This window comes from Rana temporaria, chromosome 9, assembly GCF_905171775.1.
Source record: "Rana temporaria chromosome 9, aRanTem1.1, whole genome shotgun sequence".
Lineage (NCBI taxonomy): Eukaryota > Metazoa > Chordata > Amphibia > Anura > Ranidae > Rana > Rana temporaria.
The window spans coordinates 21,692,433-21,719,432 of NC_053497.1; the positions used below are offsets into that span (position 1 = coordinate 21,692,433).

General features: G+C 43.0%; 1 protein-coding gene across 1 annotated transcript in view; it reads left to right on the forward strand.

The window, feature by feature from the left end:
• Window positions 1–2,850: 2,850 nt before the first annotated feature.
• Window positions 2,851–27,000, forward strand: part of PHF8 (PHD finger protein 8) — a 37,159-nt gene continuing 13,009 nt past the window's right edge. Inside the window, exons 1-13 of the mRNA XM_040322926.1 lie at window positions 2,851–3,079; window positions 5,595–5,832; window positions 7,333–7,418; window positions 9,206–9,329; window positions 13,431–13,591; window positions 13,863–14,004; window positions 19,841–20,027; window positions 20,153–20,315; window positions 20,528–20,615; window positions 22,590–22,696; window positions 24,955–25,046; window positions 26,028–26,117; window positions 26,200–26,442. Of these exons, the coding sequence (XP_040178860.1) occupies window positions 5,735–5,832; window positions 7,333–7,418; window positions 9,206–9,329; window positions 13,431–13,591; window positions 13,863–14,004; window positions 19,841–20,027; window positions 20,153–20,315; window positions 20,528–20,615; window positions 22,590–22,696; window positions 24,955–25,046; window positions 26,028–26,117; window positions 26,200–26,442 (1,581 nt within the window). The 5' untranslated portion in view covers window positions 2,851–3,079; window positions 5,595–5,734. The remainder of the gene's footprint in view (window positions 3,080–5,594; window positions 5,833–7,332; window positions 7,419–9,205; window positions 9,330–13,430; window positions 13,592–13,862; window positions 14,005–19,840; window positions 20,028–20,152; window positions 20,316–20,527; window positions 20,616–22,589; window positions 22,697–24,954; window positions 25,047–26,027; window positions 26,118–26,199; window positions 26,443–27,000) is intronic.

A 27,000-nucleotide genomic window follows, 5' to 3' on the forward strand; every position in this document is an offset into this window, starting at 1 on the left:
GCCATTTCATGTCACCAGCAACTTTGTGAGGAAGCCCCACTTGTAGGGAATGTTATTGTTCAGCAGAGTCTTGGTCAAAGGAGCAAGACTTTTTCCTATTTAGAGCTGTTTGCTGGGATAAATCAAGGATAATTCCGCAAATTAATGAGGCAAGATAGATTTTGTTTGGCTGCTATCATAACGCGATCCTTGTAGGGTGACCACATGTCCCGGATTGCCCGGGACAGTCCTGCATTTTGCAGGTCTGTCCCGGGCACATTCATTCCAGGACAATACAGTGTCTCGGGATGAAACTGACACAGCCAACCCACCTGGGCCAATATGATGCCCCTAAAAAAGGCCGCCACATCACCGCTTTACTCACTTGACCGTACTTGCCCTGGCCGGGAATGCCCTATAAGTCCTACCCTGAAAATAAATCCTTGTTGGGAAGGGTTGTGTGGTTTAGACTGTGTATGTTTCTATGGTGAATACCTTTTGTTGTGGCCCTGCTCACCTGATCCCCCGCTGCTCTATTCCTCTATTGTCATTGGGGCATTTTGGGGCCCCCTCCTGCTGCTATGCTCGGAGTGGGAAAAGACAGATCAGGCGGGTCATGGAAGTGCCAAGCGGCGCTCAACTTATCCCCCGTTGCGCTCCTTCTGACAGCTATCAGCGGGGGATTTCGAGTCCCCTCCCTCTGCAGTGCTCGGAGCATGGAAGACCGATCAGGCGGGTCACGGAAACGCAGAGGAAGGCACGGGGCGCACTTTACATTGTATAGTGTTGTAATGCAGTGCATTTTATGAGTTTACAGGCACTTTTAACACTTGCCATTTCTGACAGGCAAGGAAAAGGATGGGAAGAGAAGACGGCACATTACAAGCCCTACTGGGTCTTTTGTTGAAAAAATTAATAAAAGACTCTGGCTTATGTAGCACTACCCCCGAAGGAGCTGCTGGTTTAATTTTGGGCCTGCCATTACCTTACTGTTCACCAATCTCGATCTAGGGGTCCCTCCTGAAGAGTTGTTCAAAAAGAATGTCTGCACCAACACTTCAGTTTCTTTTTTCTTCAAGGGTTTTATTAAACAAGTTCTCCAACAGAGGGGGTAGAGGGATAGGCAAGATGCAGATACCTTGCTTTGCGGATCATGGGTAGTCCAGGGGCGGACTGACCATTGAGTCACTCTGGCACTATGCCACTAGGGGGGCCCCCATCAGGTTTGCCAGGCTCAGTAAAACCAGGGACAGTATGTAAAAATCTGTGTTTTTTTTACATCTGTCCCTGATATGTCCGAAACTGACATTTAGCTGCCCAGCCTCGGCACTGCCTCCTGGCGTGGTGGCCATCTGTAAGCCCGGGGCCCCATAATCTTCTATTGCCCGGGGGCCCCATGAGTTGTCAGTCCGCCCCTGGGGTAGTCTTAGATCCAGAGGACAAATTGGTTCCACGCTGAATTTAGCAACCACCGGATAGGCCCACTCTCGCTGACCTAGCAGCCGGTGCGAAGCTCGTTCAAAGTCTCTGCCACAGACTTGATGAGTGTCGTTGGGTCGTTACACAGCCCTCTGCCACAGGATTGTGTAACCATGCATACACTGAGCGAAATTTCAAACAAAGTACACAGCTCATGGTGCCAGGATCTCTCAGCCAGGCCGGCAGCACAGTGAGGCAAGTTGGTCCGGATGCGTTCTTCAATTGAGTCCCCAATTGCTCAGCTTCTTCCCGCAGGCAAGACAGCACAGGACCACCCCAGAAACTCCTGGGCCTACTCTCAGTTGCGGAGCCTCGGGCCAGCAGGCCCCCGAGACCGGAAAACACTGATAGCACATCCCTGAGGCCAGGAGGGACATCAGGTCAGGATCGTAAGACCACGCCAGAACAGTGTCTGTCCCTTAAGTACCCTCCCCCAGAATACACAGCGGGTTGACCACACACACTGGGCTGCTTCTGGGAAGAAGGCACCCAATGCACCCAGCACCCAGCCCATTGCATTTCCAACCTTGACTCCCGGTGACAGCGACACCGGCAGGCGAGGGGAACATTTGCAATACAGCTGGACTGGAACAGAAACCCACAATTTGGTATAATCCTCTGAGCTAAACTACAGCTTAGGTAACTAAATTTACAAAATAGCGCCTACTCAACAGAACGCTACACTTATTTTCGGGGAAACATGGTATTACATTTTGTGTGACTTGACCCTCTCTCCTAGATTGAAAGCTCTAACAAGCAGGGCCCTCTGATTCCTCCTGTATTGAATTGTATTGCAACTATTGTAAAGCGCTGCGCACACTGTTGGCGCTATATAAATCTGGTATAATAATAATAGGCAGATAATGGCTGCAAAGGATCAGCAGCATTTAGCAGTAACAAAAGATAAAAACAAGTAGTTTATTTAAAATTGCACTTGTACATACCTCCCAACTTTTTGAGGTGGGAATGAGGAACATCTATCAGCAAAAGTATGCAGGCATAGGCCACGCCCCCTGGAAGGAGAATTGTACAAAAAACAAGATTGGTTAAACCCACAAGTGCTTTTTTTTTACTGCTACTTTTCCTTTATATTGGCTTTTGGAATTAACAAATGCAGCAATTTAGAAATCAGATGAAAGGTTTAGTGCTGGAAAACACTTTTTGATAGATAAAAAGTGCATTTTATATACAACTATATAGAACAGACCAAAATGAGGGACAAATGATGAGGAAAGAGGGACATTGTTCCAAATCAGGAACTATGCTTGTATTTGGTGCACAATTCCTTAGGTAACTTGTTTTGTTTTTTATTTTTTGCTAAATGCCTGACACCAACAAAATGGCGCTTGTCATTTTCAAATAACTTTATTGTTCCCCCCAAGGTGTCGCCGGAGTGTGACGCTCCACACTGGGCGGAGTCACCAAGGCTAATGGCGTCGGGAAGGCCTCAGACCTCTCAGCCACCGAACTCTCGGTTTTTGCGGACGCAGTCCGGGTTGTGCCGTCCCTTTCTCATCCCCTGACCACCCGCTCCTCCCTGGTTACTGTGGACTCCTCTCCCCGGCATTCTTCGCGCGGACTCCGGCTGGCGTGCACGTGACGCGTCAGGCCTCGGGCTCAGGTAAAGCGCGCGGCCGGGCTCGGCACAAAACCCTAGGCCTCAGGCCGGTGAAAATGATGTGCTTTAATGCCCCACATAGAGCCGTGCGGGCGGCTAAGGGCTCGTCCTTTGTGTGACCAGGCCGGGGATGTACGTAATCTCCCGGTTAATAGTAATGGGGCTTTGTGAGTCTGTGGGGAAGTTTAGTGATAAGTTTGTATGTGATACACAGAGGTATGACTGAATGTAGGGTGAGAGACCTGGGCAGGGGGTAGAGGCCGGCTTCTAGTGAAGGCAATACAGCCGTAACCCATAGCAACCGGCAATGTACAACAATGAAGGGACAGCTGATGACACCCATTGCAGTGTGTAAACCTTCCCCACCCCCCATATATGGATAACCTTTCTCCTATTGGATGATGTATTATCAGTACTTTCCTTTTATTTATTCTTTAGGCTTTTCTTACCTCTAATGCCTCATTCACGCTAAGTGTAGTCAGCAGCGCGCGCAAATCGCGCCATTTTCGGAACGCGTGTGAAATGTGCAAAAACCACCGCGTATACCGTGCCATTTATTCGCCGCTTCCATACCGGCCCAATTCCGGCGCTCCTCCTTCCATACTGGCCCAATTCCGGCGCTCCTCCTTCCATACCGGCCCAATTCCGGCGCTCGTCTTCCATACCGGCCCAATTCCGGCGCTCGTCTTCCATACCGGCCCAATTCCGGCGCTCGTCTTCCATACCGGCCCAATTCCGGCGCTCGTCTTCCATACCGGCCCAATTCCGGCGCTCGTCTTCTACATGTACAAATCATTAATCACTCAGAACCCCCAAACATTATATATATATTTTTAGCAGAGACCCTAGTGAATAAAATGCCGAGCATTGCCATTTTTTTTTATGTCACGCGGTACTTGCGCAGCAATTTTTCAAAGGCTATTTTCTTTATTTTTTATTTTAGGAGGGTGGGGAAAAACTTTCATGAATTAAAAAAAAAAACAGTAAAGTTAGCCCAATTTTTATAATTTATTTTTTATTATTTTCTGTATAATGTAAAAGATAATGTCATGCCGGGTAAATAGATACCTAGCATGTTACGCTTTAAAATTGCGCACTCTCGTGGATAGGCTCCAAACTTCGTTACTTAAAAATCTCCATAGGTGACACTTCAATTTTTTTTTTTTACAGACAATCTATAGTTACAGAGGAGGTCTTGGGCTAGAATTTCTCTCGCTGTAACGTTCACGGCGATTTCTCTCGTGTGGTTTGACCGTTGTTTACATATGCGGACGCGAGGCGACAGGGGTGCTTTAACCACTTCATTACTGGGCACTTAAACCCCGTTCGTGCCCAGACCAATGTTCAGCTTTCAGCGCTGACGCATTTTGAATGACAATTGCGCGGTCATACAACACTGTACCCAAATTATATTTTTATAATTTTTTTTCACACAAATAGAGCTTTCTTTTGGTGGTATTTGATCATCTCTGCAATTTTTATTATTTATACTTTTTGTTTTAATAATATCAAATTTTAAAAAAAAAATTCCTCGGTTTAGGCCGATACGTATTCTTCATATTTTTGTTAAAAAAAAATCGGCGTATATTGATTGGTTTGTGCAAAAGTTATAGCGCCTACAAACTAGGGGATAGATTTATGATTTATTTATTTTTTACTAGTAATGGCGGCTTTTTTTTTTTTTTTTGGTCCGGCCTGCGATATTGCGGCGGACATATCGGACACTTTTGACACAATTTTGGGATCATTCACATTTTTACAGCGATCAGTGCTATAAAAATGCACTAATTACTGTATAAATGTGACTGGCAGGGAAGGGGTTAACACTAGGGGATGAGGAAGGGGTTAAATGTATTCCCTGGGTGTGTTCTAACTGTGTGGGGGAAGGGGGGTGACTGGGGGAGGTGACCGATCTGTGTCCCTATGTACAAGGGACACAGCATCCGTCTCCTCTTTCCCTGACAGGACGTGGAGCTCTGTGTTTACACACAGAGCTCCACGTCCCTGCTGTCACCGCCGATCACGGGTACCTGGCGGACATCGCGGATGCCAGGCACACGCATCAGCATCTCAGCGATGCGCCGGGCACAGTGTTTCCCCGCTGCGCGCGGGGAATGCACATAAAAGGCAGTTGAGAGCCGCGCTGTGGACATCTTTCGTCTATAGCGCGGCTCTCTAGTGGTTAATGGCTTACAAAATAACATAAAATATATATATACACACACAAAAGTGAGTGTTATACGCCAATATATACAGTAATATTGTGATGAGCCCGGATTGTGGCAAAACATGACTGAAAAATATATGGAGTGTGAATGAATTGAATGCAAGCATACTTTTGTTTCATTGCAAGATGTGGAAATTACTCGAAGTATTTTTTTTTTTTTTGGGTAGTTCAATAATATTTGCTTGTTGTTTTTATTCTGTAGTAGTAATACTTGTTATGGTGCAGCATAAAGTACTTAGTTATTCAACTTCTGCAGATTCTAATTTGCATATGTTTTTTTTTTCCCTCCAGGGTACCTGAATGATCAAGTATCAGTGAAATTTCAGACCTGTGTGGAAAGGCTCTCAGGAAATACTTGTATTCGCATTTTCAGCCCTATGGTGGTTTTACTGGTAACCTGGAAGTGAGGAATAATTTTCTGCTAGAACAAGATGGCTTCTGTTCCAGTGTATTGCTTGTGTCGCCTTCCATACGACGTGACGCGATTCATGATTGAATGTGATGTTTGTCAAGACTGGTTCCATGGCAGGTGAGTGACCTATTGCACAATGATATTCCTTTTATTAAAGGAGTTGTAAAGGCAGAAATTTGTATGCGTTAAGATAAAAAAAACCTGTGTGTGGCAGCCACCATAGCCACCCCCTAATACTTACCTGAGCCCCTTCTCTATCCTGCGATGTCCACGAGCCCCTTGGCCGTCCAGGACTCTCCCTCCTGATTGGCGGAGATGCAACAGCAGCGCCATTGGCTCCCACTGCTGTCAGGCAAAGTCAGTTAGCCAATCAGAGAGGGGACAGGGCTAAATGGCAGCTCCATGTCTGAATGAACACATGGAGCTGCAGCTCAGCTTGGGTGCCCCCGTAGCAAGCAGCTTGCTGTGGGGGAACTCGACAGGAGGGAGGAGCAACAAAGGGGGGGGGCCAAAGAAGAGGAGGATCAAGGCTGCTCTGTGTAAAACCACTGCAATAGAGCAGGTATGTAGAACATGTTTAATTTCTTTTTAAATTATACGTTACAGTCACTATAACTATATTATTGAAGTGGATTGTAGCGTAGATAGGAGACACGGTGCCTCCTTTGTTGGGGGTACCATGACGGCCTGTAGGGGGAGGGCGAGATGTCAGTAACCACTGGTAATGGGCAGTGGTAAAAACGGATAGCTGAGCCGCGGTTTGCCGCCCACACAAATTGTATTAGCCAGATAGGGCTGTACACATGCCGCTGTCGCGATGTTTTGCTTCCTGGTTGTTGCATTTTTACTCGCCCATTGAGTTCAGTGGGGCCACACCACAACCCCAAGCCAAACACTCGGCTCAAAGTTGTAGCGCCGTCCCGCAGTGTAATATTGCTGTTCGGCAATTTAAAGAGTAAACTAAGAAACAGAAAAAAATAGGTGTTCAGGAGGCGGCGGTAGCACCTCCTGAATGCTTACAGCCGCTGTTACTCCTTCGGAAAAGTGATATGTGACGGAACGAACTGCAAGGCTGATAATTAAAGTTATTGTAAAGTCTTGATTTATTGTAAAAAAAAAAAAAAGCTATACTTGCCTGCTCTGTGCAGTTGTTTTTTTTTTACAGGGCAGCCTGGATTCTTCTCTTTTTGGGTCCCTCTTCGCTGCTCCTGGCCCCTCCCTCTTGGTTGAGTGCCCCCACAGCTAGCAGCTTGCTATGGGGGCATCCATGCCGAGCTACAGCTCTGTGTGTCCATTCAGACACGGAGCTGTGGTCTCTATCTCCTGACTTTGACAGCAGTGGGAGACAATGGCACCACTGCTGTGTCTCGGCCAATCAAGAAGGAGGGACTAGTGGACATCGCTGCATAGAGATTGGCCTCAGGTATGTATTGAGGGGGGGCTGCACACAGAAGGCTTTTTATCTCAATGCATAGGATGCATTGACATAAACCTTCTGCCTTTACAACCACTTTAACACTTAATTTGACTGACTATTGTTCTGTTGCATATGATTTGATAGGCTTTGTAGAATTGCTGTAAAACTGTCATGCATTGATCCGCTCCTTTCCTTTGCAGCTGTGTTGGTGTAGAGGAAGAAAAGGCATCAGAGATTGATCTGTATCATTGTCCCAACTGCCAGATAACGCATGGGCCACCTGTTAGTAAGTATTTTAGGTTTAGCATTTAATGTTGAACTTTTTTTTTTTTTAAGTAAAATACAACATCCGCGTATGTCTGGGGGCCCCCCTTCTACAAAAATCACTAGCTCTTAGTATGTGCAAAAGGTACCTGTAAAGAAAAGTTAATTTTGACTAGCCTAATCTTCCACCGGTGGTGCCTGGGTGAGATTAACATCACACTCCTTCCAGCAATGTCCTGGGGAGTACAGAGCGGCCCAATTATCGCACAAAGATGATCTTGTAATTATTGCAGTGTCTTCTTGCAAGATTTCACCAGCTCTGCATTCTGCCTCAATCTTCAGAGAAAGGACAATGTCAAGCAGATAGATGCCAAACACAAGGGAGGGGTACCGTTTTGCTTTAAAAATACATCATTTGAGAAATGTATAGGTGATGCAACTGCTGTTAACTTTCAGAAAATTCAAGTTGCTTGGCTGTGTCGGACTTCAATGCTGCCGAGTCATGTGCCCAAATCAAGAAGGCAGCAAAGGAATATTAACACATCAGCATGACGGCCAGGCAGATCATCAGCCATGGCAGCCTATGTATTTATTTTATGACTGGTATCTATTAACCACTTCACTTTCTGAAGGTTTACACCCCCCCCCTTTTTTTTTATGACCGGGCCATTTTTTGCGATACGGCACTGCATTACATTAACTGACAATTGTGTTGTGTGACACTGTACCCAAATAAAATGTATATCTTTTTGTTTTTTCTCTCAAAAATAGAGCTTTCTTTTGGTGGTATTTGATCACCTCCTACGGTTTCGATTTTTTGCCGCTATAAATAAAAGGCCAACAATTTTGAAGAAAATATACCTTTTTTTTTTTTTATTTTTTTTTTTTTACTTTTTGCTATAAAAAATGTAAATTCAATTCCTTCATCAATTTAGCCCAATAAGTATTCTGCTACAAACTTGATAAAAAAAAAAAAAAATCCCAATATGCCTATATTGATTGGTTTGGCCCAAATTTATAGCATCTACAAACTTTGGGTTATTTTTTTTTACTAGTAATGGTGGCAATCAGTGACTTCTAGCCGGTCTGCGACATTACGGTGGACAAATCAGATACCTAACTGACATTTGTTGGGGACCAGTGACACTTGTACAGTGATTAGTGCTAAAAACAATATGCACTGTCGCTGTATAAATTAGATTGTAAGCTCCATGAACAGGGTCCTTCTGTATTGTAATTGTACTGTCCGCCTTTTTTTTTTTTGTGAAGCGCTGCATAAACGGTTGGTGCTATATAAATCCTGCATAATAATACTGCTTATGACACAGGCTGGGAAGAGGTTAACATCAAAGGGTTAACTGTGTGCCTAGACTGTGTTTACTCACTGTGGGGGAGGTGCTTTGACTAGGGAAAGGCAAAGATCTGTGTTCCTGCTTTGCAGAAACACAGGATCGATGCCTTCTCTTGAATGACAGTATGCCTTGTTTACATACAGATTGTCATGCTGTCTGTGTAATCGGCGAGTGCCAGCGGACATAGTCTGTAGTACCCACCGCTGGGCTTCCATAGTGTGTGTGTGTGTGTGTGTGTGTGTGTGATCACAGCGGGATCAAGTCGGCAGCGCACGCCCCAGACCGGAAGTGTCAGATCATGTACTTGATCTGGCACCAAGTGGCTTCCCTGCCGCAGTGAATGTCTGGTGGGCGGTCCATAAGTGGTTGAAGTGTAGGCAATTGCAAAGAGCACTATGTCAAGGCATTGTTTTGCAGTTAGAATTTTTCTCCACGTTTTTTTTTTTTTTTTCCTTAGTGAAACGTCGACGGGGGTATCCCAAGCAAGATCTCGCCAAGCAAGATACCAAGGATGTGGGGAAACCAGTGCAGACAGGCACTGCCAGTTTCATAAAAGAACTAAGAAGTCGAAATTTCCCCAGGTAACTAGAGCATTTATTTATTGATTTCTTCACATTATTTTAGCAAGGTTCTTTTTCTTTCCTTTTTTTACAAAAAAAAATAAAAATAAAAATGTTATTGCCGATCAGCAGAGGCTACAGACATGAACATTTCCATTACGAAAAAATATCAATAGAAAATACAGAGACATACAAAGGTATTAGGATTGATCCATCCAAAACATCTGATACCAAAGTTCTCACATGTCACAAACACGGAATTAACAGTAAACCTCAAACTCGGTAAACGGTATCCGAAACAACAAAACAAAGAATATCCCACCTTGTCCCAGCACTGTGTGCTAGTTTTCCTCAATACACTGTTCAAAATAATATCATTCCTTCACTTTCCATCCCCTAACCTTTCAAGTATAAACTTCCCCTTCTAGTGTGTCGGTAGAGTCGACCCAGCGAAACCAAGCCTTCATAAACTTTTTTTTTTTTGGAGCTCTCCTGGCTTCATAGGTCATTCAGTTGGTCAGTGCGGACATCACGCTCTATTTCAACCACATTCCCACAGTGAGATATTAAACATGGATCCACCTCCTCACAGTAAGTTTATGGGCATAAAAGAAAAGTCATCTAAGAAACTATTTGGTAACCACATTCATCTCCTCATCTTCAATAACCCACTGCAAACATAATAAAGGATTACAGACATTGGGGAGTCCGACCTTATCAGCAATGAACGCCGTCGCCTGTTACCACAAGGGTCTAACTTTAGAACATTCCCATACCGTGTGGAGAAAGGTACCCTCACTCAACTGGTCTTTGACATACAGGAGAGTCTTGTTTATGCATATGGAATAAGCGAGCTGGAGTATTGTACATCTCGTGCAAATATCTTGACTGAATCATCCTAACTCCGGTGCAACACCAATCCAGCAGGCTTTAGCTCTCCCATCCAACTGTAAATCCCCAGGACTCAAAGCCGCATAAAATCTGGAGACCAGTTTAGTGGGATCCGGGTCTAGCAAGAGTGCCTCCATATGAGTGTTATGAAGCTGAACTATCCCCCTCCCAAACTGGGCAGCTGCAGCAAGGTTCTTCTTTTTAATGGGTTTATTTACTATTTTAGATTGTCCTGTTGCCACTGATCATTAACTGGTAGGGGTTAACAAAACCTAGCTTTGTTGAGTATCTTATTCGGTGGCTTCAGACAAATCTGACTCTGTAACGAAGAGAAAAAAAACGTAATTTGTACCCTGCTTTGGACACCATTTATGCATGGCTTTTGCACGTTACTCAATGCATCCTGTTATGTAAATTCACCTGCAGTGCCAAAGCTGTGACTGCTTTTCTTTTTAGTGTTCCTGTTAAAAGTACTATGCCAGTAGAGCCCTTTTTCTGCTGTTCCTGGAAGTGTTGGAGGCTCTTTGCTCCAGCCTAACCACACAGCTCCCCCTCCCCAGCCCTCACATCACCTATGTTCTGGACGGAGCCTGGGGAAACCTTATGTGATTTGCATAGACAGTCTATGCAGATCACATGAAGCTTATGGCTATACATATTCTATATAATCTTCCAATTGGAACTACATACTTCAGTGAAGTTAATTCTGTTCCAGATTCTCATTAGCTTGTGCACTTAAAGCATGGTATTGACTATAAAGGTGCCTTGTAAGGGTTGAAATTTGTATGTCTTAGAAACAAAAGCATTGGGAAGCATTTTGTTTAGAAGTCTAAAGGCCCATACACACGATTGGATTTTCCCACAACAATGGTCCAATGGACGTGTTTTATTGGACAATCCGACCGTCTGTATGCTCAATTGGACAATTCTTTTTCGGAATTTCCGACAACAAATGTTTGCTGTGCATGCTCTCAAATTTTCCGACAAAACATGTGTTCTGTCAGATCATCCGATCGTGTGTACACAAATCCTTTGGACTATAATCTAAAGTACAAACACGCATGCTCCGAACCAATGATAAACATCAGACCACAATAGCAGAAGTTGCCCAAAGGTTGGTGGTAAAGAGCTGAAAAAACACTTGATTTGGTGTATGTTGGCTGAAAATGTTCTGCCGTGTGTATGCATACCAGGTTCACGGCCAGCCCCCTTCGCACAAAAATCCACAGAAAAGTCAGATGGAAGTCCGATCGTGTGTATGAGGCTTTAAACTGATCCCATGAGGCATTGCAAGGCTGACCGTTACAAGTATGACTCCCACAGGCAGAGGCATGATGGGACTTGTAGACTCGCAACAGCTGGAGGGCCGCCAGTTTGAGACCCCCTGGTTTAGATAGAAGAGCCTCCCTTCATTTTTAAAGGGTAACTCCACTTTCGTTGGGGAAAAAATAGCAAATAAAGAAAAAATAATATAGTGCATATGATTGCAACACTAACTATTTTGTAATTGAATGTTATTAAAAATTACCTTTCCTTTCCAATCTGCAGCCAATGTAATTTTCTGAGAATACATTGCAATATGGCTACCTGGAGTTTTCTGCACACATTGTGTACTGACCCACTCCCCAGAAACATAATTTCCTGCTTGTGTGATTGGCTCACCAATTTCCCCAGAAGTCTGCCTAAGATACAAGTCAGATTTCAGGCATCCCCTGCGACAAAAATGAAATTTTTTGAGATATTTCCAATAGGAACACGTCTAGGGATGCAGGCCCAGCAGATTTCCTCATTAGTGTCCTGCAGCTCCACACCTGACAGTTAATTATGAAACCACTCCCATTAGACTCACTCGGCACAGACAAACACATTAATTTTTTTCATAATAACAAAAGGTAGGAATCTGCAACAAAGTTTGTTATAATCCTTGCAATGTACAGAGATCACCCAGAGGGGAATGTTTTATTTTCTATCAACAAAAGTGGAGTTATGCTTTAAAGAGGAGTTCCACCCAAATTTGGAACTTCCTCTTAACCCACTCCTCTCCCCCTTACATGCCACATTTGGCATGTCATTTTTTTGGGGGGGGAGTGGGGGCTTCAGGAAGAGTGGGACTTCCTGTCCCACTTTCTCCTTCCTGTAGGCGACTAAGCTTAATCGCCTTCAGGAAGTGGCTGCTGTAGGCGATCGCCTAGGACACGTCACAGGTCCTAGGCGATCTCCTGGCCAATTACACGGCGCCGGGCCGCGCCGCTCGCGCAGTGCCGCTCGCGCATGCGCAGTGGGTGCCCGGCCGTGAAGCCGAAAGCTGTCACGGCCGGGTGCCCACACTGAAGATGAAGACGCCGGCCGGGGAGGTGGGGAGAGGAGCGGATCCCCGGCCGGCGCGTCGCTGGAGCAGGTAAGTGCCTGTTTATTAAAAGCCAGCAGCTACACTTTTTGTTGCTGCTGACTTTTAATAAACATAAAAATGGCTGGAACTCCCCTTTAATGATTGATTTTTTGGTTATCTTTCAACCTGGACAGCCAGTCACAAAATTCAGAAAAAAAAATTTCATGCTCTCCCATGACCATGGGAACCTACTGGGGGGGGAAGAGAATATCGCCAGTGGTGGTGCTAAAACATTAATCGGGAAATTAAAGCGGAGTTCCGGCCACAATTTCACTTTTTAAATATAAATACCCCTGTAATACACAAGCTTAATGTATTCTAGTAAAGTTAGTCTCTAAACTAAGGTCCGTTTTGTTAGGTTGTTACAGCATTTAGACACTTTATAAAATAGAAATTGACTGGGGCCATCTTAAGTGTGGGCATCATGAAGCCAGACTGTATGACTTCCTGGATTTCAGCCTTGCAGATCTCGCACATGCTCAGTGCTGCACAAGCAGTGTCAGATCAGGTTTCAGCACCTGTACTGTCCAAGTCACATGATTCTTTGAGACTGGGGAGTGCACAGACTCCTGGAAAGTTACACCCACTACATTCCCAGGAGTCTGTGCGGTGTAGGTTAGGAAGTATTAAGCACCTAGGTGCAGGAAGTGGGAAGATTAACTATTCTGCCTAGCAACAACACTTTGAAGGCATCTAAAAAAAAAAAAAAAAAATTCGTAAAGGACTAATGACATTTTTTTAAAACTACTGATGTAATGTTATATCTATGGGTGGAACTCCACTTTAATCACACTGTAATGCATTGCATTCTTCTAATTTCATTCCTGAATTCTGACTTCCAGCGCAGAGGAGGTGATCTTGAAACCACAGGGAGCTCAGCTGACCGTCGAGTATTTAGAAGAGAACAGCTTCAGTGTTCCGATCCTGGTTGTAAAGAAGGATGGGCTTGGGATGACCCTTCCTCCTTCTTCCTTCACAGTAAATGACGTGGAGTATTATGTAGGTAAGTTGAACATGCTTCTAAATTTGTAATTGTATGAAACTTTTGATGCCCCCTAAAAAATATTTTAAGTAGTGGAATGTGTGCAGCCACTGTGCTGGAATTCAATGGCTGCTTCATTGTGAGAACTGTAGGCAGCATGTGGGTGCTGCAGAAAAGCATCCAATGGGCTTCTTTTTGCGGTGCTCAAAGTATTTGAATTGGCTCCTCTATAAAGAAAAGTCTCCATGTTTTGAAAGTGTGCACTATTAATATATATATTTTTTTCATATAGGAGGGGAGAAGGAGATTGATGTGATTGATGTTGTTAGACAAGCAGACTTGAAGATGAAGCTGAAGGATTTTGTCAAATATTACAACAGCCCCAAGAGGGAGAAAGTTCTCAACGTGATCAGCTTGGAGTTTTCTGAGACAAGGTGTTTAATGGGTTTATTTACTATTTTAGAATGTCCTGTTGCCACCGATCATTAACTGGTAGGATTAACAAAACCTAGCTTTGAGTATCTTTTTCTGTGTAATAAGATAATTTGTAATAATGGTCAAATTAATGAGGCGAAGGCCAAGTTTACCTTTGTTCTCCTTTTTTGTTTTATTTTTTTCTCTAAATTTCAGCTCCCCTATGTACCAATATAGCATTAATTTACTTTTTTTGCAAAAATAAAATGGGTTTTCATTTTATTTATACAGGCTTACTTCGCCGTCTTCATAGCTACAGTGGGGATTGAAAGTTTGGCCACCCCAGGTAAAAATTTGTATTAATGTGCATAATGAAGCCAAGGAAAGATGTAAAAATCTCCAAAAGGCATCAAATTACAGATTAGACATTCTTATATGTCAAAAAATGTTAGATTATATTTCCATCATTTACACTTTCAAAATTACAGAAAACAAAAAAATGGCATCTGCAAAAGTTTGGGCACCCTGCAGAATTTATAGCATGCACTGCCCCTTTGCAAAGCTGAGACCTGCCAGTGTCATGGATTGTTCTCAATCATCGTCTGGGAAGACCAGGTGATGTCAATCTCAAAGGTTTTAAATGCTCAGACTCATCTGACCTTGCCCCAACAATCAGCACCATGGGTTCTTTTAACCCGTTGTCTAGAAAACTGAAAATAGTTGACGCTCACAAAGTTGGAGAAGGCTATAAGAAGATAGCAAAGCGTTTTCAGATGTCAATATCCTCTGTTCGTAATGTAATTAAGAAATGGCAGTCATCAGGAACAGTGGAAGTTAAAGCAAGATCTGGAAGACCAAGAAAATATCAGACAGAACAACTCGCAGGATTGTGAGAGAAGCAATTCAAACCCCACGTCTGACTGCACGATCCCTCCAGAAAGATCTGGCAGACACTGGAGTTGTGGTACACTATTCCACTATAAAGAGATACTTGTACAAATATGGTCTTCATGGAAGAGTCATCAGAAGAAAACCTCTTCTACGTCCTCACCACAAAAATCAGCGTTTGAACTTTGCAAATGAACATATATAGACAAGTCTGATGCATTTTGGAAACAAGTTCTGTGGACCGATGAGGTTAAAATAGAACTTTTTGGCCGGAATGAGCAAAGGTACGTTTGGAGAAGAAAGGGCACAGAATTTAATGAAAAGAACCTCTGTCCAACTGTTAAGCATGGGGGTGCATCAATCATGCTTTGGGGTTGTATTGCAGCCAGTGGCACAGGGAACATTTCACGAGTAGAAGGAAAAATGGATTCAATAAAATTTCAGCTAATTTTGGATGGTAACTTGTTGCCATCTGTGAAAAAGCTGAAATTAAAGAGAGGATGGCTTCTACAAATGGATAATGATCATAAACACACCTCAAAATCCACGGGGGATTACATCAAGAGGCGTAAACTGAAGGTTTTGCCATGGCCTTCACAATCTCCTGACCTCAACATAATTGAAAATCTATGGATAGACCCTAAAAGAGCAGTGCGTGACAGACAGCCCAGAGATCTCAAAGAACTGGAAGACTTCTGTAAGGAAGAATGGGCAAAGATACCTCAAACAAGAATTGAAAGACTCTTGGTTGGCTACAAAAAGCGTTTACAAGCTGTGATACTTGCCAAAGGGGGCAGTACAAGATATTAACTCTGCAGGGTGCCCAAACTTTTTTTTGATTTCTGTAATTTTGAAAGTGTAAATGATGGAAATAAAATCTTTTTTTTTTTTTTTTTTTTTGCATATTATAAGAATGTCTAATCTGTAATGTGATGCCTTTTGGAGATTTTTCCATCTTTCCTTGGCTTCGTTATGCACATTAATACACATTTCTACCTGGGGTGCCCAAACTTTCGATCCCCACTGTATTTAAAAACACTGCTCTATTACTTCTGCCTTACTTCCTGGTTACTTTAGGTCATGACACAGGAAGGAATTTATTTGCTGCGGGTAAATGATGCAGGGCGTGTGATGAGATCAGCTGGTCCACCTCTTCCTGTATCATGACCTAAAGTCTGACCGGGAAGTACGGCAGAAGTAATGGAGCAGGGTTTTTAAACAGCTATGAATAGAGTGAGGTAAGCGTATGTAGACTAAATGGACAGCGGTTTTCTTTTTGCAAAATAAGTACATTAAAGAGGTTGTAAACTCCTAAATAAAGAGAAAAAAACTGTAAGACAAAGGCATAATGAGCTAGTATGCATCGCATACTAGCTCGTTATGAAATACCTCAGAACAAAGCTGTTCCAGCGACGCCTGCACAGCGCTGAGACTTTTGACGTTTTCCCGTGAGTTTCATCTGGGTTTGCCGGCTCCAACGCTGTGATTGGCTGGAACAGCGATGACATGTGCGGGTGCCGCTGTTCGCAAGTAACGCCACCCGTGGCTGTTGAGAGCACATGCGCCAGTGATGTCACTGGCTGCATGTTATGTAAATATCTCCTAAATGGTACACGTTTAGGAGATATTTTCACTACCTATAGGTAAATTTCAGCAGAGGAAGTTTACTTCCTCTTTAATGCTATATCGGTACATAGGGGGGGCTGAAATTTAGAAAAAAAAGAACAGGAAGTGAGGATGGCCTTAAAGCGGTAGTTCACCCTCACTGACATGATTCTCTTCCAAAAAATATGTAATCGGCATTTCTGCGCCTGTAAAAGAGCTCTTTAAAGGGGTTGTAAAGGTAAAAAATCTTTTCCCTAAATAGCTTCCTTTACCTTAGTGCAGTCCTCCTTCACTTACCTCATCCTTCCATTTTGCTTTTAAATGTCCTTATTTCTTATGAGAAATCCTCACTTCCTGTTCTTCTGTCTGTAACTACACACAGTAATGTGAGGATTTCTCCCTGGTGTGGAGAAAGCCTCTTGAGGGGGGAGAAGGCGAGCAGGAGTGTCGGGACACCCACTAACACACCGCTCCTTTCTCTGCAAAGTAGAAAGCGTCCTGACTCTCCTGCTCGCCCCTCCCCCCTTTAAGAGGCTTTCTCCACACCAGGGAGAAAGCCTTGCATTACTGTGTGGAGTTGCAGACGGAAGAACAGGAAGTGAGGATTTCTCATAAGAAATAAGGACATTTAAAAGCAAAATGGAAGAATGATGTAAGTGAAGGAGGACTGCACTAAGGTAAAGGAAGCTATTTAGGATATTTTTTTTTTTTTTTACCTTTACAACCCCTTTAAAATATCACTGCCAAGGAATCTTCTATGTCTTATGAACTTATGGGTCTGTCAGAAGTCTGGTCCCCTTCTGCTTTCCATACATCAGGACCAGGTATAATAATAATAATTAAAAAAAACTGTGTTTGGAATCGGTCACTTCTTTGTTTTAATAAATAAAATTATCTTAACTTTACATGGAATGGCAATTTAAACATTTTGGTAAATAATGGGTTTAGGTCTTTGTTTAACATTTTTTTTTTTCATACTTTTTATTTCTTTTTTTTTATACTATTTTTATGTAAACAATTTATTCAAATACAAATTAACAGGGTGCACCCATGACACTTTTTTGTGGAAGAGCAACTCCCCCCCCCCCCCCCCCCCCATCTTGGATAGAACAAGGGAGGGTTATAGCCCCTGTCAGGTTTTTTTTTTGCCATTTGTATCCTCTTTGGGAGATTTACCTACACTTCCTGTCCCATAGCCAAACAAGAAGTGAGAGGAAATCCCTGCAAATTAAAGAAATTTCTTGGGGACCCTCAGGTCACCAGAACTAGTGTCCTCATTGTACATTTCCCCCTATTACTTTTCTGTGGACACCCCAAAATTCTGGATTTTCCTTTACTTTCACTTTGAATGATAATGGTAAACTGGACATATTGAGAGGGTGAAGCTTCTTCTATTTTTTTTTTAATTATTATTCTTTTTTTTTTTTTATCCACTTCCATACTGGGCCTATTTTGGCACTCCTCCTACATGTAAAAATCATAAAAAATAAATAAAAATCCCATGCTTTCCAGCTGAGATTGCGGCTTTGTTTACAACCGCGGCCTGGACATGACGTCATAACGTCGCACCTGGGCTTCCGACGGTCATATAGATGTCTGGTGACCATCTGGTCACTGGAAATCTGTATGCTCTTCATGCGGAGGCAGATTCTTTCTCTGGGTCCCTGTTGACACTGGAGAGCTCGGAGAAGCACCAGAGGGCAGGGGATATCCTCTCCGTTGCCTATAAGAATGATCAAGCGGCGGAACTGCCTCTCGGATCGTCCTTACGGTGCACAGAATCTCCAGCTCTAAAAGATATCTGAATGATAACTGTAGCTGCACTTATCATTCAGATATTCCCGCTCAAAGTTGACTGTCATGACATCGTCGGGTGGGAAGTGGTTAAAGGTCAAGAAATTTTACAAAACCACTTGCAAAACAATAACAGGGCACAAAATAAGACCAAGGCACATCTCGGCAAAATTGGTATACAATAACTACTAGGTCAACTTAAAGAATAACACATTCGACTTGAAACCACAGTATATCATTACGGATCAACCACAGTTTTTGCAAACACTTTTGTGTTTTTTAAAGATGCCAAGGTGAGAGAGAGGCTGTAACGACTGAACCCGTAAAGGAAAAAGTAGAGCAAAAGCTTGAGAGATGGGTAAACAAAGAATAAAAAAAAAAAAAAAGGGGGGTTATAAAGCACTCTTGACCAGATCACTTCACAGGATGCTCTATTGGCTGTAAAGACAGCTGCGTCTGGTCCCTATAGAAAAAAATAGGGAATTCAGATCTCCCAATATTTGTCTTTTTGCTCCTTTAAAGTCATGATACGATTTTTCCATAACTTGAATGTCTGTGATTCTCGTCTTCCAATAAGAAACTGTTGGGGGTCGTTCTTTTCCACAGGGCCGGAATACAGGCCCTGGCTGCTGTAAGCAAATGTCTCAATACAGGAGTCTTGAATTTCTTGTTGGACATAGAGGTATCATTTAATAGGTAGGCCGCTGGGTTCCTACCAAGTGAAACTTGGGTCAGGATGAATCTTAACAGGGGGGGGGGGTTAGGGCGCAGACAGCAATAAAAACGGGGGGGGGGGGGGGGGCGCAGACAGCAATAAAACCTAACGGGTGTTCTAATCACTCTCCACTCTGTCCAAAACAAGAAAAAAAAATTGCCTTGAGTTATACTTGAACTTTCAGGCTCTCTTTCCATAGTATTTTTTTTTAGATACTCCTTTTATTTTTATATATCTGCATTTACACACTGACATTATCACATTTCATAATTTCCAATTCATTTGTTTCTTTCATATTAATAAATGCATTTACAGAATAATTCTTTATATACTTCCTTTCGCCCTGAATCCCGTTCATAGTTTCCATAGTTGTTACTCGATAAATGCCCAATCTGAATCCAATAGAATGGAAGAGGGATTTGGTGGTACTCTGGCTCATTCAGCTGTGTGTTTTTACATCTGAGCTTGAGCTAATTTTTAATTAGATATTTTTTTTAATTCTACATATGAAAACCTAAGAATCAAGTGCGTTTTTTTTTTTTTTTTTTTTTTTTTTTTTTACACCGCATCCAATTTGCATAACACAAACTAGACAGGCTTCGAATGGAGCCAGTTCACATGTGTCCGGGAACAGCTGTGGTCTGTTGAGTCCTGTGCGATTTTGGGTCCAGTTCAGGTGCCAAATCAAGTAAAAATTTGCGCTTGAATCGGTGAACAAAACCACTCTGGACTGCAAACCGGAGCCAGACATGTGTGAATTTGCCCTTTGGTTAACCTGTAATTGTTTTGTAGTATTGTGTACTTTTGCACAATTGTGCTTGGGAATGTAATCATTTCTGCATTTTCATTAACAGGTTGTCAAACCTTGTTGAAACTCCAAAGATTGTACGCAAGCTATCCTGGGTGGAAAACCTGTGGCCCGAGCAAAGTGTGTTTGAAAGACCAAACGTGCAGAAGTACTGTTTGATGGGGGTCAAGGACAGCTATACGGATTTCCATATAGATTTTGGAGGAACATCAGTCTGGTATCATGTTTTAAAGGTATACATTGGAAGATGCTAGCATTGTACTAGCTCTATTTTATATGTAGCATGTAAGTACTTCACTGCTACAATACACAGGCTGTAGCATTCAGTCACAATTACATTTTTTGGGTTTTGTGCTAGGGAGAGAAGATCTTCTACCTGATACAACCTACAAAGACCAACCTGGCCTTGTTTGAGTGCTGGAGCAGCTCCTCTAACCAGAATGAAATGTTTTTTGGAGATCAGGTGGACAAGTGTTACCGGTGTCCTGTAAAGCAGGGCCAGACTCTCTTCATCCCCACAGGTAACTAATATGTTAATGATATACAATCATTGCTTGATAAGACAATGCAAAGAGTGCATGTTGGTGCCCAAAGCCAATTACAGATTGGCTGTTAACGATTTACCTGCACATCATTGGCTTTTTGTATTGTTCACAAATACACCATTGCATATACATTTTCAGACTTGCTCTCAATACTGAATTGGTTGAATTTTTGGTAAAATCCTTTACAGGCTGGATTCATGCAGTTTTGACCCCTGTGGAGTGCCTGGCTTTTGGAGGAAACTTTCTGCACAGTCTAAACATGGCAATGCAGCTCAGGTAGGTGATTTCTGGAAAGAGTTGGACTACACCATCCTACAAACGTTGCATGCACCTGGAAAAGAGAGCAAGGGGGAGTTGGGGCGGGGGTTACGGGAACTTCCCCCAAATTCCTCCTTCTCTGCTCTGGCAGGAAAGGTAGTGGAGATGGTTGCAGAAGACCGGAAGAATGCAACCACAGCACTCAATCACCAGACTGATGGTAGTTGGTAAAAGGGCTATAAGAACTGCCCACTCCCCAATCACTGAAGGTAGGCCCCAAAGAAAGTATAAGTGTGGGATCCTAGTAGATTAATGGGACCTAAAAAAACACCTCCTCCTTGACCCCTAGGTATTCACCTTCAGGAAGGCTCAATAGGCAGTGTAGAGTTTCAGAAAATAGTGAGTCTCCAGGTTTGGGGCTTAAATATAATACAAACGGGTATCGAAACTCTATCAGTGTGGAGTAGTTTTAGCAGTGAAACCTCTGGGTTTGAGGAACTAGAATGACACACCGAGAAGCCATCAAAATACTAAGAGGTTAAATCAAAAGAAGTCCGTCTTAAAACTGAGCTTACTCCCTGTGTAGGTAGAATGGTCAATAGAGGGAGGAACATATCCTTCTGTTATTGCTTACTGTCCATTGTCCTATGTACAGGGCTAACACTCCCTTTATTAATGGACATTAGAGATGACTGATTTTAAGAAAATGATTTTATAAAACAAAAAAAAGCTTTTATCCGCCTAGTCAATAACAGATTGATGTCCAGGAAGTGGTTCTGACTGGGCGTCATATGACGTCTAGCAGGATAACATGCCGACCCGCAAGTGCAGCGTGTCAAGCTGATACACTGCATCTCCGATCGCGATAAGAAGCCTTTGTCAGAGGCTTCTTACCATGTGATCAGCTGTAACCAATCACAATTTTGAGTAGCATCGCTGACTACCCCCTTAAAAGGGGTTGTAAAGGTAAACGTTTTTTCACCTTAAAGTGGAGGTTCCCCCTAAAAAAAATTCTAACAATACATTGAGAAGACTGATTACACTGCGGCTATGCTGTTTTTTTTTTTTTTCGTACATTCCTCGTTGTGGCCGTTTCATCCCTCGGCTTCCGGGTATGATTCTTTTGGGTCTGAGCGTTCCTAGTTGATTGACGTTCCTCCGACTGACGCATACTTGACGTCACGACTTTCCGAAAGAAGCCGAACGTCGCTGCGCAGGCGCCGTATAGAGCCGACTCTATACGGCGCCTGCGCAATGACGTTCGGTTTCTGTCGGAAAGTCGTGACGCGCAGTATGCGCCGGTCGGGGGAACGTCAATAAACTAGGAACGCCCAGTCCAGCAAGAATCATACCCGGAAGCCGAGGGATGAAACGGCGATAACGAGGTATGTACGAAAAAAAAAAAACCCAGCATACCCGCAGTGTAATCAGTCTTCTCAATGTATTGTTAGAAATTTTTTACTGTAAGCGGCAAGGATGTGGAATTCCCTTGCACAGGTGGTAGTGAAAAGTTTGTTGTCTGGAGGACCTACGGCTGGGGAGCACCGATTTTTTTCAAAGCCGGGCACTCCTCCCATAGACTCCCATGTTAAACGTCAGTCTAGTCATGGGCACAGTGAGGCATGGACACAGTGAGGGACAGTGAGGCATGCAGATGGACACCCTAGGCTTATACTCGAGTCAATACGCTTTCCCATTTTTTGTGGTAAAATTAGGTGCCTCGGCTTATATACGGGGTCGGCTTATACTCGAGTATATACGGTAGATAAGCATCTGAACGACCGCAACATACAGGGATATACAATGTAATACTGACATAAAATCACACACATAGGTTGGACTTGATGTACCTCGCCAATTATGTTCATATTAAGAGAAAAAGATTTGAGCATTTGGAGCCTTTTTAACATATCGTGAGGGGTTCTCTTTTTGCTTCTGTCCATTTATTTTACCAGAGCAGGAATTTGTAATTTCATATTTTGTTCTTTACAGAGCATATGAGATTGAAAAGCGACTGAGTACTGCTGATCTCTTCAAGTTTCCAAATTTTGAGTCCATCTGTTGGTATGTGGGAAAGCACTTACTGGACACATTTCGTGGTGAGTCTGCTCCCTGCTGTTAATCTACTACTGTGTCTTTACTTCCCTTTAATTGTCTAAAGACCGATGTACTCAGATGCTGCTCGATGCCAGAGTATTTGATTGCTCTTCTAAATGACACATAAGGATATGACTAAAGATTAAGGCCCCTTTCACACTTGCCTTCAGTTTTTTTTTTTTTTTCATCAGTTCAGTCACGTTTTTTTTTTTTTAAAGAAAAAACAAATCTGTTTACATCAGTTTTACATCCACTTAACGACTTGAGTCAGATTTTTGTTTACATTAGAGCTGCACAATTGAGAATAACAATTTTTTTTCTATAAAGATCACAAGTCTTTCAGCATAACATGTTTCACATTATACAAAAAAAAATTGTGCTAATTTTACTGTTTTTTTTTAATTCATGGAAGTGTATTTTTTCCACTCAAAAAAATTGTCTGAAAGACCGCTGCGCAAATACTGTGTGACATAAAATATTGCAACGATTGTTTTATTCTCTAGGGTCTCTGCTAAAAAAAATATATGTTTGGGGGTTCTACGTAATTACCTACCAAAAAATACTCTTTTTTTTTTTTTAGCACCAAGTGTCAGAAAAAGGTTGTATTTTTAAGTGGTTAAACTGCTCTCGTCTACAAACTGAAGTTCATCCCTTTGATCTAAAACAGGGGTCACCAAAATTTCTTAAAGGGGCCAGTTTACTGTTCTTCAGAATTTAGGGGGGCCGGACTGTTGCCAGTGGAAATAAAAAAAATAATGCTGCAGCGTCCATGGGAGTAAACCATGCCCCATCATTGGTTTTAGTGGGAGTAATAGTGCCTCATTGTTGGTGTCAGTGGGAATAATGGTGCCTTATTGTTAGTGGGGGGGGAAATGGCACCCCATCATTGGTGGCTGTGGGAGGACTGGTGCCCCATCACTGCCACCAGTGTGAGTGGTGGGAGGACTGGTGCCCCATCTGGCCCCAGGGCTGCAGGTTGGAGACCACTGATCTAAAAGAGCCAAGTGATACATTGTATCTCTTTCTGTCTGCCTGCCTGCCTGTGTACAGACTGCTCCCTCACTGTGTATACTGCTCTCCTGCCTTTCTCTGACACGACCCCTCCCCCAGAGACTGGTTGCTCCTAACAACCAATGCAAAAACAGATGAATAACTGACCATTTGTCCATTTGACCTTGGGCCCTCAGGCCACCCCCATGAAGTCTGTTTGGTCAGAGACATTCCCACCAGTGGCCTGCTGGAGGTAATTTTTCAGGGCTCTGGCAGTGCTCATCCTGTTCCTCTTTGCACAAAGGAGCAGATACCAGTCCTGATGGGTTAAGGACCTTCTATGGCTCTGTCCAGCTCTCCTAGAGTAACTGCCTGTCTCCTTGAATCTCCTCCATGCTCTTGAGACTGTGCTGGGAGACACTGCAAACCTTCTGGCAATGGCACATATTGATGTGCCATCCTGGAGGAGTTGGACTGTCTGTGCAACCTTTATAGGGTCCAAGTATCGCCTTGTGCTACCAGTAGTGACACTGACCCTAGCCAAATGCAAAACTAATGAAAAACAGTCAGAAATAATAAGTTTTTTTTTTTTTTCGGTGTGTCTTTGCAGCCCCTCTGTAGGTGGATAATTTTAGTTTCCATCAAACAATGTGTCATCCTTTCGTTCCACGTTACCCAGTCCATATCTGTATAGGTTTCCAGCATTATATTTTTCCCCATTGAGATCTGATGTGTTTTCAAAGTGTTCCTTTTAATTTTTCTGAGCAGTGTATTAAGGGGGGACATATCATTTTTTTTTTTTTTTTTTTTTTTTTTTTTTTACTTCTGTCAGCCATTGATCTTGCCAACCTCTACCTGGGGTCGTTTCCTGCCATGCAGCTTAGTGTCTGTCAGTAAGGAGTTTCTTCTCTTGTTCTCCCCAGTCAATTGTTGTTCTACCTCACACTTTAAGTAATGGAGTGTCAGTTGATGACCTGCCTCCATTACCCTAGATCAGGAATCTCAAACTGGCGGCCCTCCAGCTGTTACAAAACTACAAGTCCCATGAGGCATTGCAAGACTGACTGTTACAAGCATGACTCCCACAGGAAAAGGCATGATGGGACATGTAGTTTCGTAACAGCTGAGGGGGCCACTAGTTTGAGACCCCTGCTGCGCCTAGATTGTCACGCAGCATTTCAGTCATTATTCATTCTGACTTCTGAGAGACATTTTTTTCTTGTTTTAACATTGTCTGGGTTTCTTTCTGTGCCCACTCTTATGTATTCAGGTCTGCGAGAGAACAGGAGGCATCCAGCTACTTACCTGCTGCATGGAGCCAAAGCACTCAATACAGCCTTTAGGTCCTGGACCAAGAAAGAGGTGAGCTATTTAAGTTGTGGCGCTGATATATTATGTGGGAGGAAGAGCCATGCCTCAATATTTTGCCTGATAATATATAACCTTTTTAACCATGTAAAGTCAGCTAACGTCACTGTCAAGTCCACTGCCCCCCAGCTGTTAATTTTAGTGTATGTGTGTTTTGTGTGCAATATGAAGTGGTGGAGATGCAATTGCAGCGTACACAAAGCGATCCTCACTAATAATTCTTTGTTCATGCCCTTTTATAATATTTAACAGTATAGTTAAAGCGAGGTTCCACCCAAAAATGAAACTTCTGGGTCCCCCCCCCCCCTTTCAGGGGAGGGGGAAGCAGTTACCTGTATAATACAGGTATTTACGCCCACTTTCAGCGATAGATCGCTGTAAATTCCACGGCGATCTACGCCATGTCCGCCCCCCGCTCGCTGTATTCTGGGAAGGACGCGCAGCGCATCTCGCTAATGCGCAGTAGGGAACCAGGCTCTGAAGCCATGAGGCTTCACTTCCTGATTCCCTTACTGAAGATGCCGGCGCCTCCACCTAGGTGCTGAGGGACCTTTCGGGTGAGGACATCACAGGCACCCTGGGAAGGTAAGTGTCCTAATATTAGAAGTCAACACCGTTCAGAACTCAGCTCACACAACAATTATACTTTTTTGGAATGACAAAAGTCCTCGAAGCCTAAAAGTTGCCAAAAAAAATCTGCATTGTCCTAAAAGTATAGAAACTTGGAAGTGCCCATTTGTCCTGGTGGTAAAGTATAATGATATTTCTCCAGTGGTTAATTTAGATTTAATATTTGAATTTTTTTTAAATTGTCTTTTTTGTAAATCCCACCTGCAATCGCTTTGTTGTAACCCTTTTGTATTATGCCGTTCTGGAACTTTGCTTTTCCTTGCCGAACGTTTTTTATTTTATTTTTTACGTTGTGTTTAACTCTGGTCTCCCAGCATGTTTTATTATCTGCTTTTTGGTTTTCAGGCATTGATGGATCACGAGGAGGAAATCCCAGAGACCATAGTTACTTCTCAGCTCATTAAAGATCTTGATCGTGAAGTCCGGCTAATGGAGGTAAGTTGGCCATTATATAGGTTTTGTATAGTGTACGTGTTCAGTACATGTTACATGTTTAGATTCTGTGCTTTTCTATCAGGATATATTTCATCAAAACATTGAGAAGACTGGCAACCTCTTGGGTATGACAAGAAGCCCTCTGACCAGCACTTCCTCCCCCGTGAAAATGTCTCTACTGCCCAAGGGTCCTAAGAAAAAGGGGGTCAAGAACAAAGATTTTGTGAAAAAAGGTGGTAGATGGATCAATGATGGGCTGGACGATGACTCGGAGCTTGTCGATATTCCAAATCCGAGGAAGATCTTTGTTCACAAGAAAGAAATGGTGCGATTTACATCAGATTGCTATTTGATCCTTCGCAAATATTACTGTGTTTATGTTGGATTGTTTTTTTTTTTTTTTTCTCAACTTGACATAGTTGAAAGAGCATGTAGGGGCCCTAAGTATAATCATGGAGTGAACTGCTTGTGCAAGCCAAGGAAGATAACATGTATAACATTGAGACACTGCTGATTCTCTAAAAGTCAGTTTTATTTAAAGGAGAACCTCTGTTCTACCATACTACAGAAATACTCCTTTAACCGCTTGCCGCCCGCGTAAGGTCACATGACATCTGAATGATGGCTGCAGCTACAGGCATCGTTCAGATATATTCTTTTAGAGCCAGCGATTCCCTTCACCATAAGGAAGATTTAAACGAGCGGCGCTTTACTGCTCACACAGGCGGCCCCAGTGTGAGCTCTAACTGGAAACGCTCTTTATTTACTAATACAATGCTTAAAGTGTAATTCTGGTGATCACTAACTAATTTTAAAACTGCTCCCAGCCACCATTTTACCACCAATACTAACTAACCTGTAGAGGAAAGATGCATATGCTTGC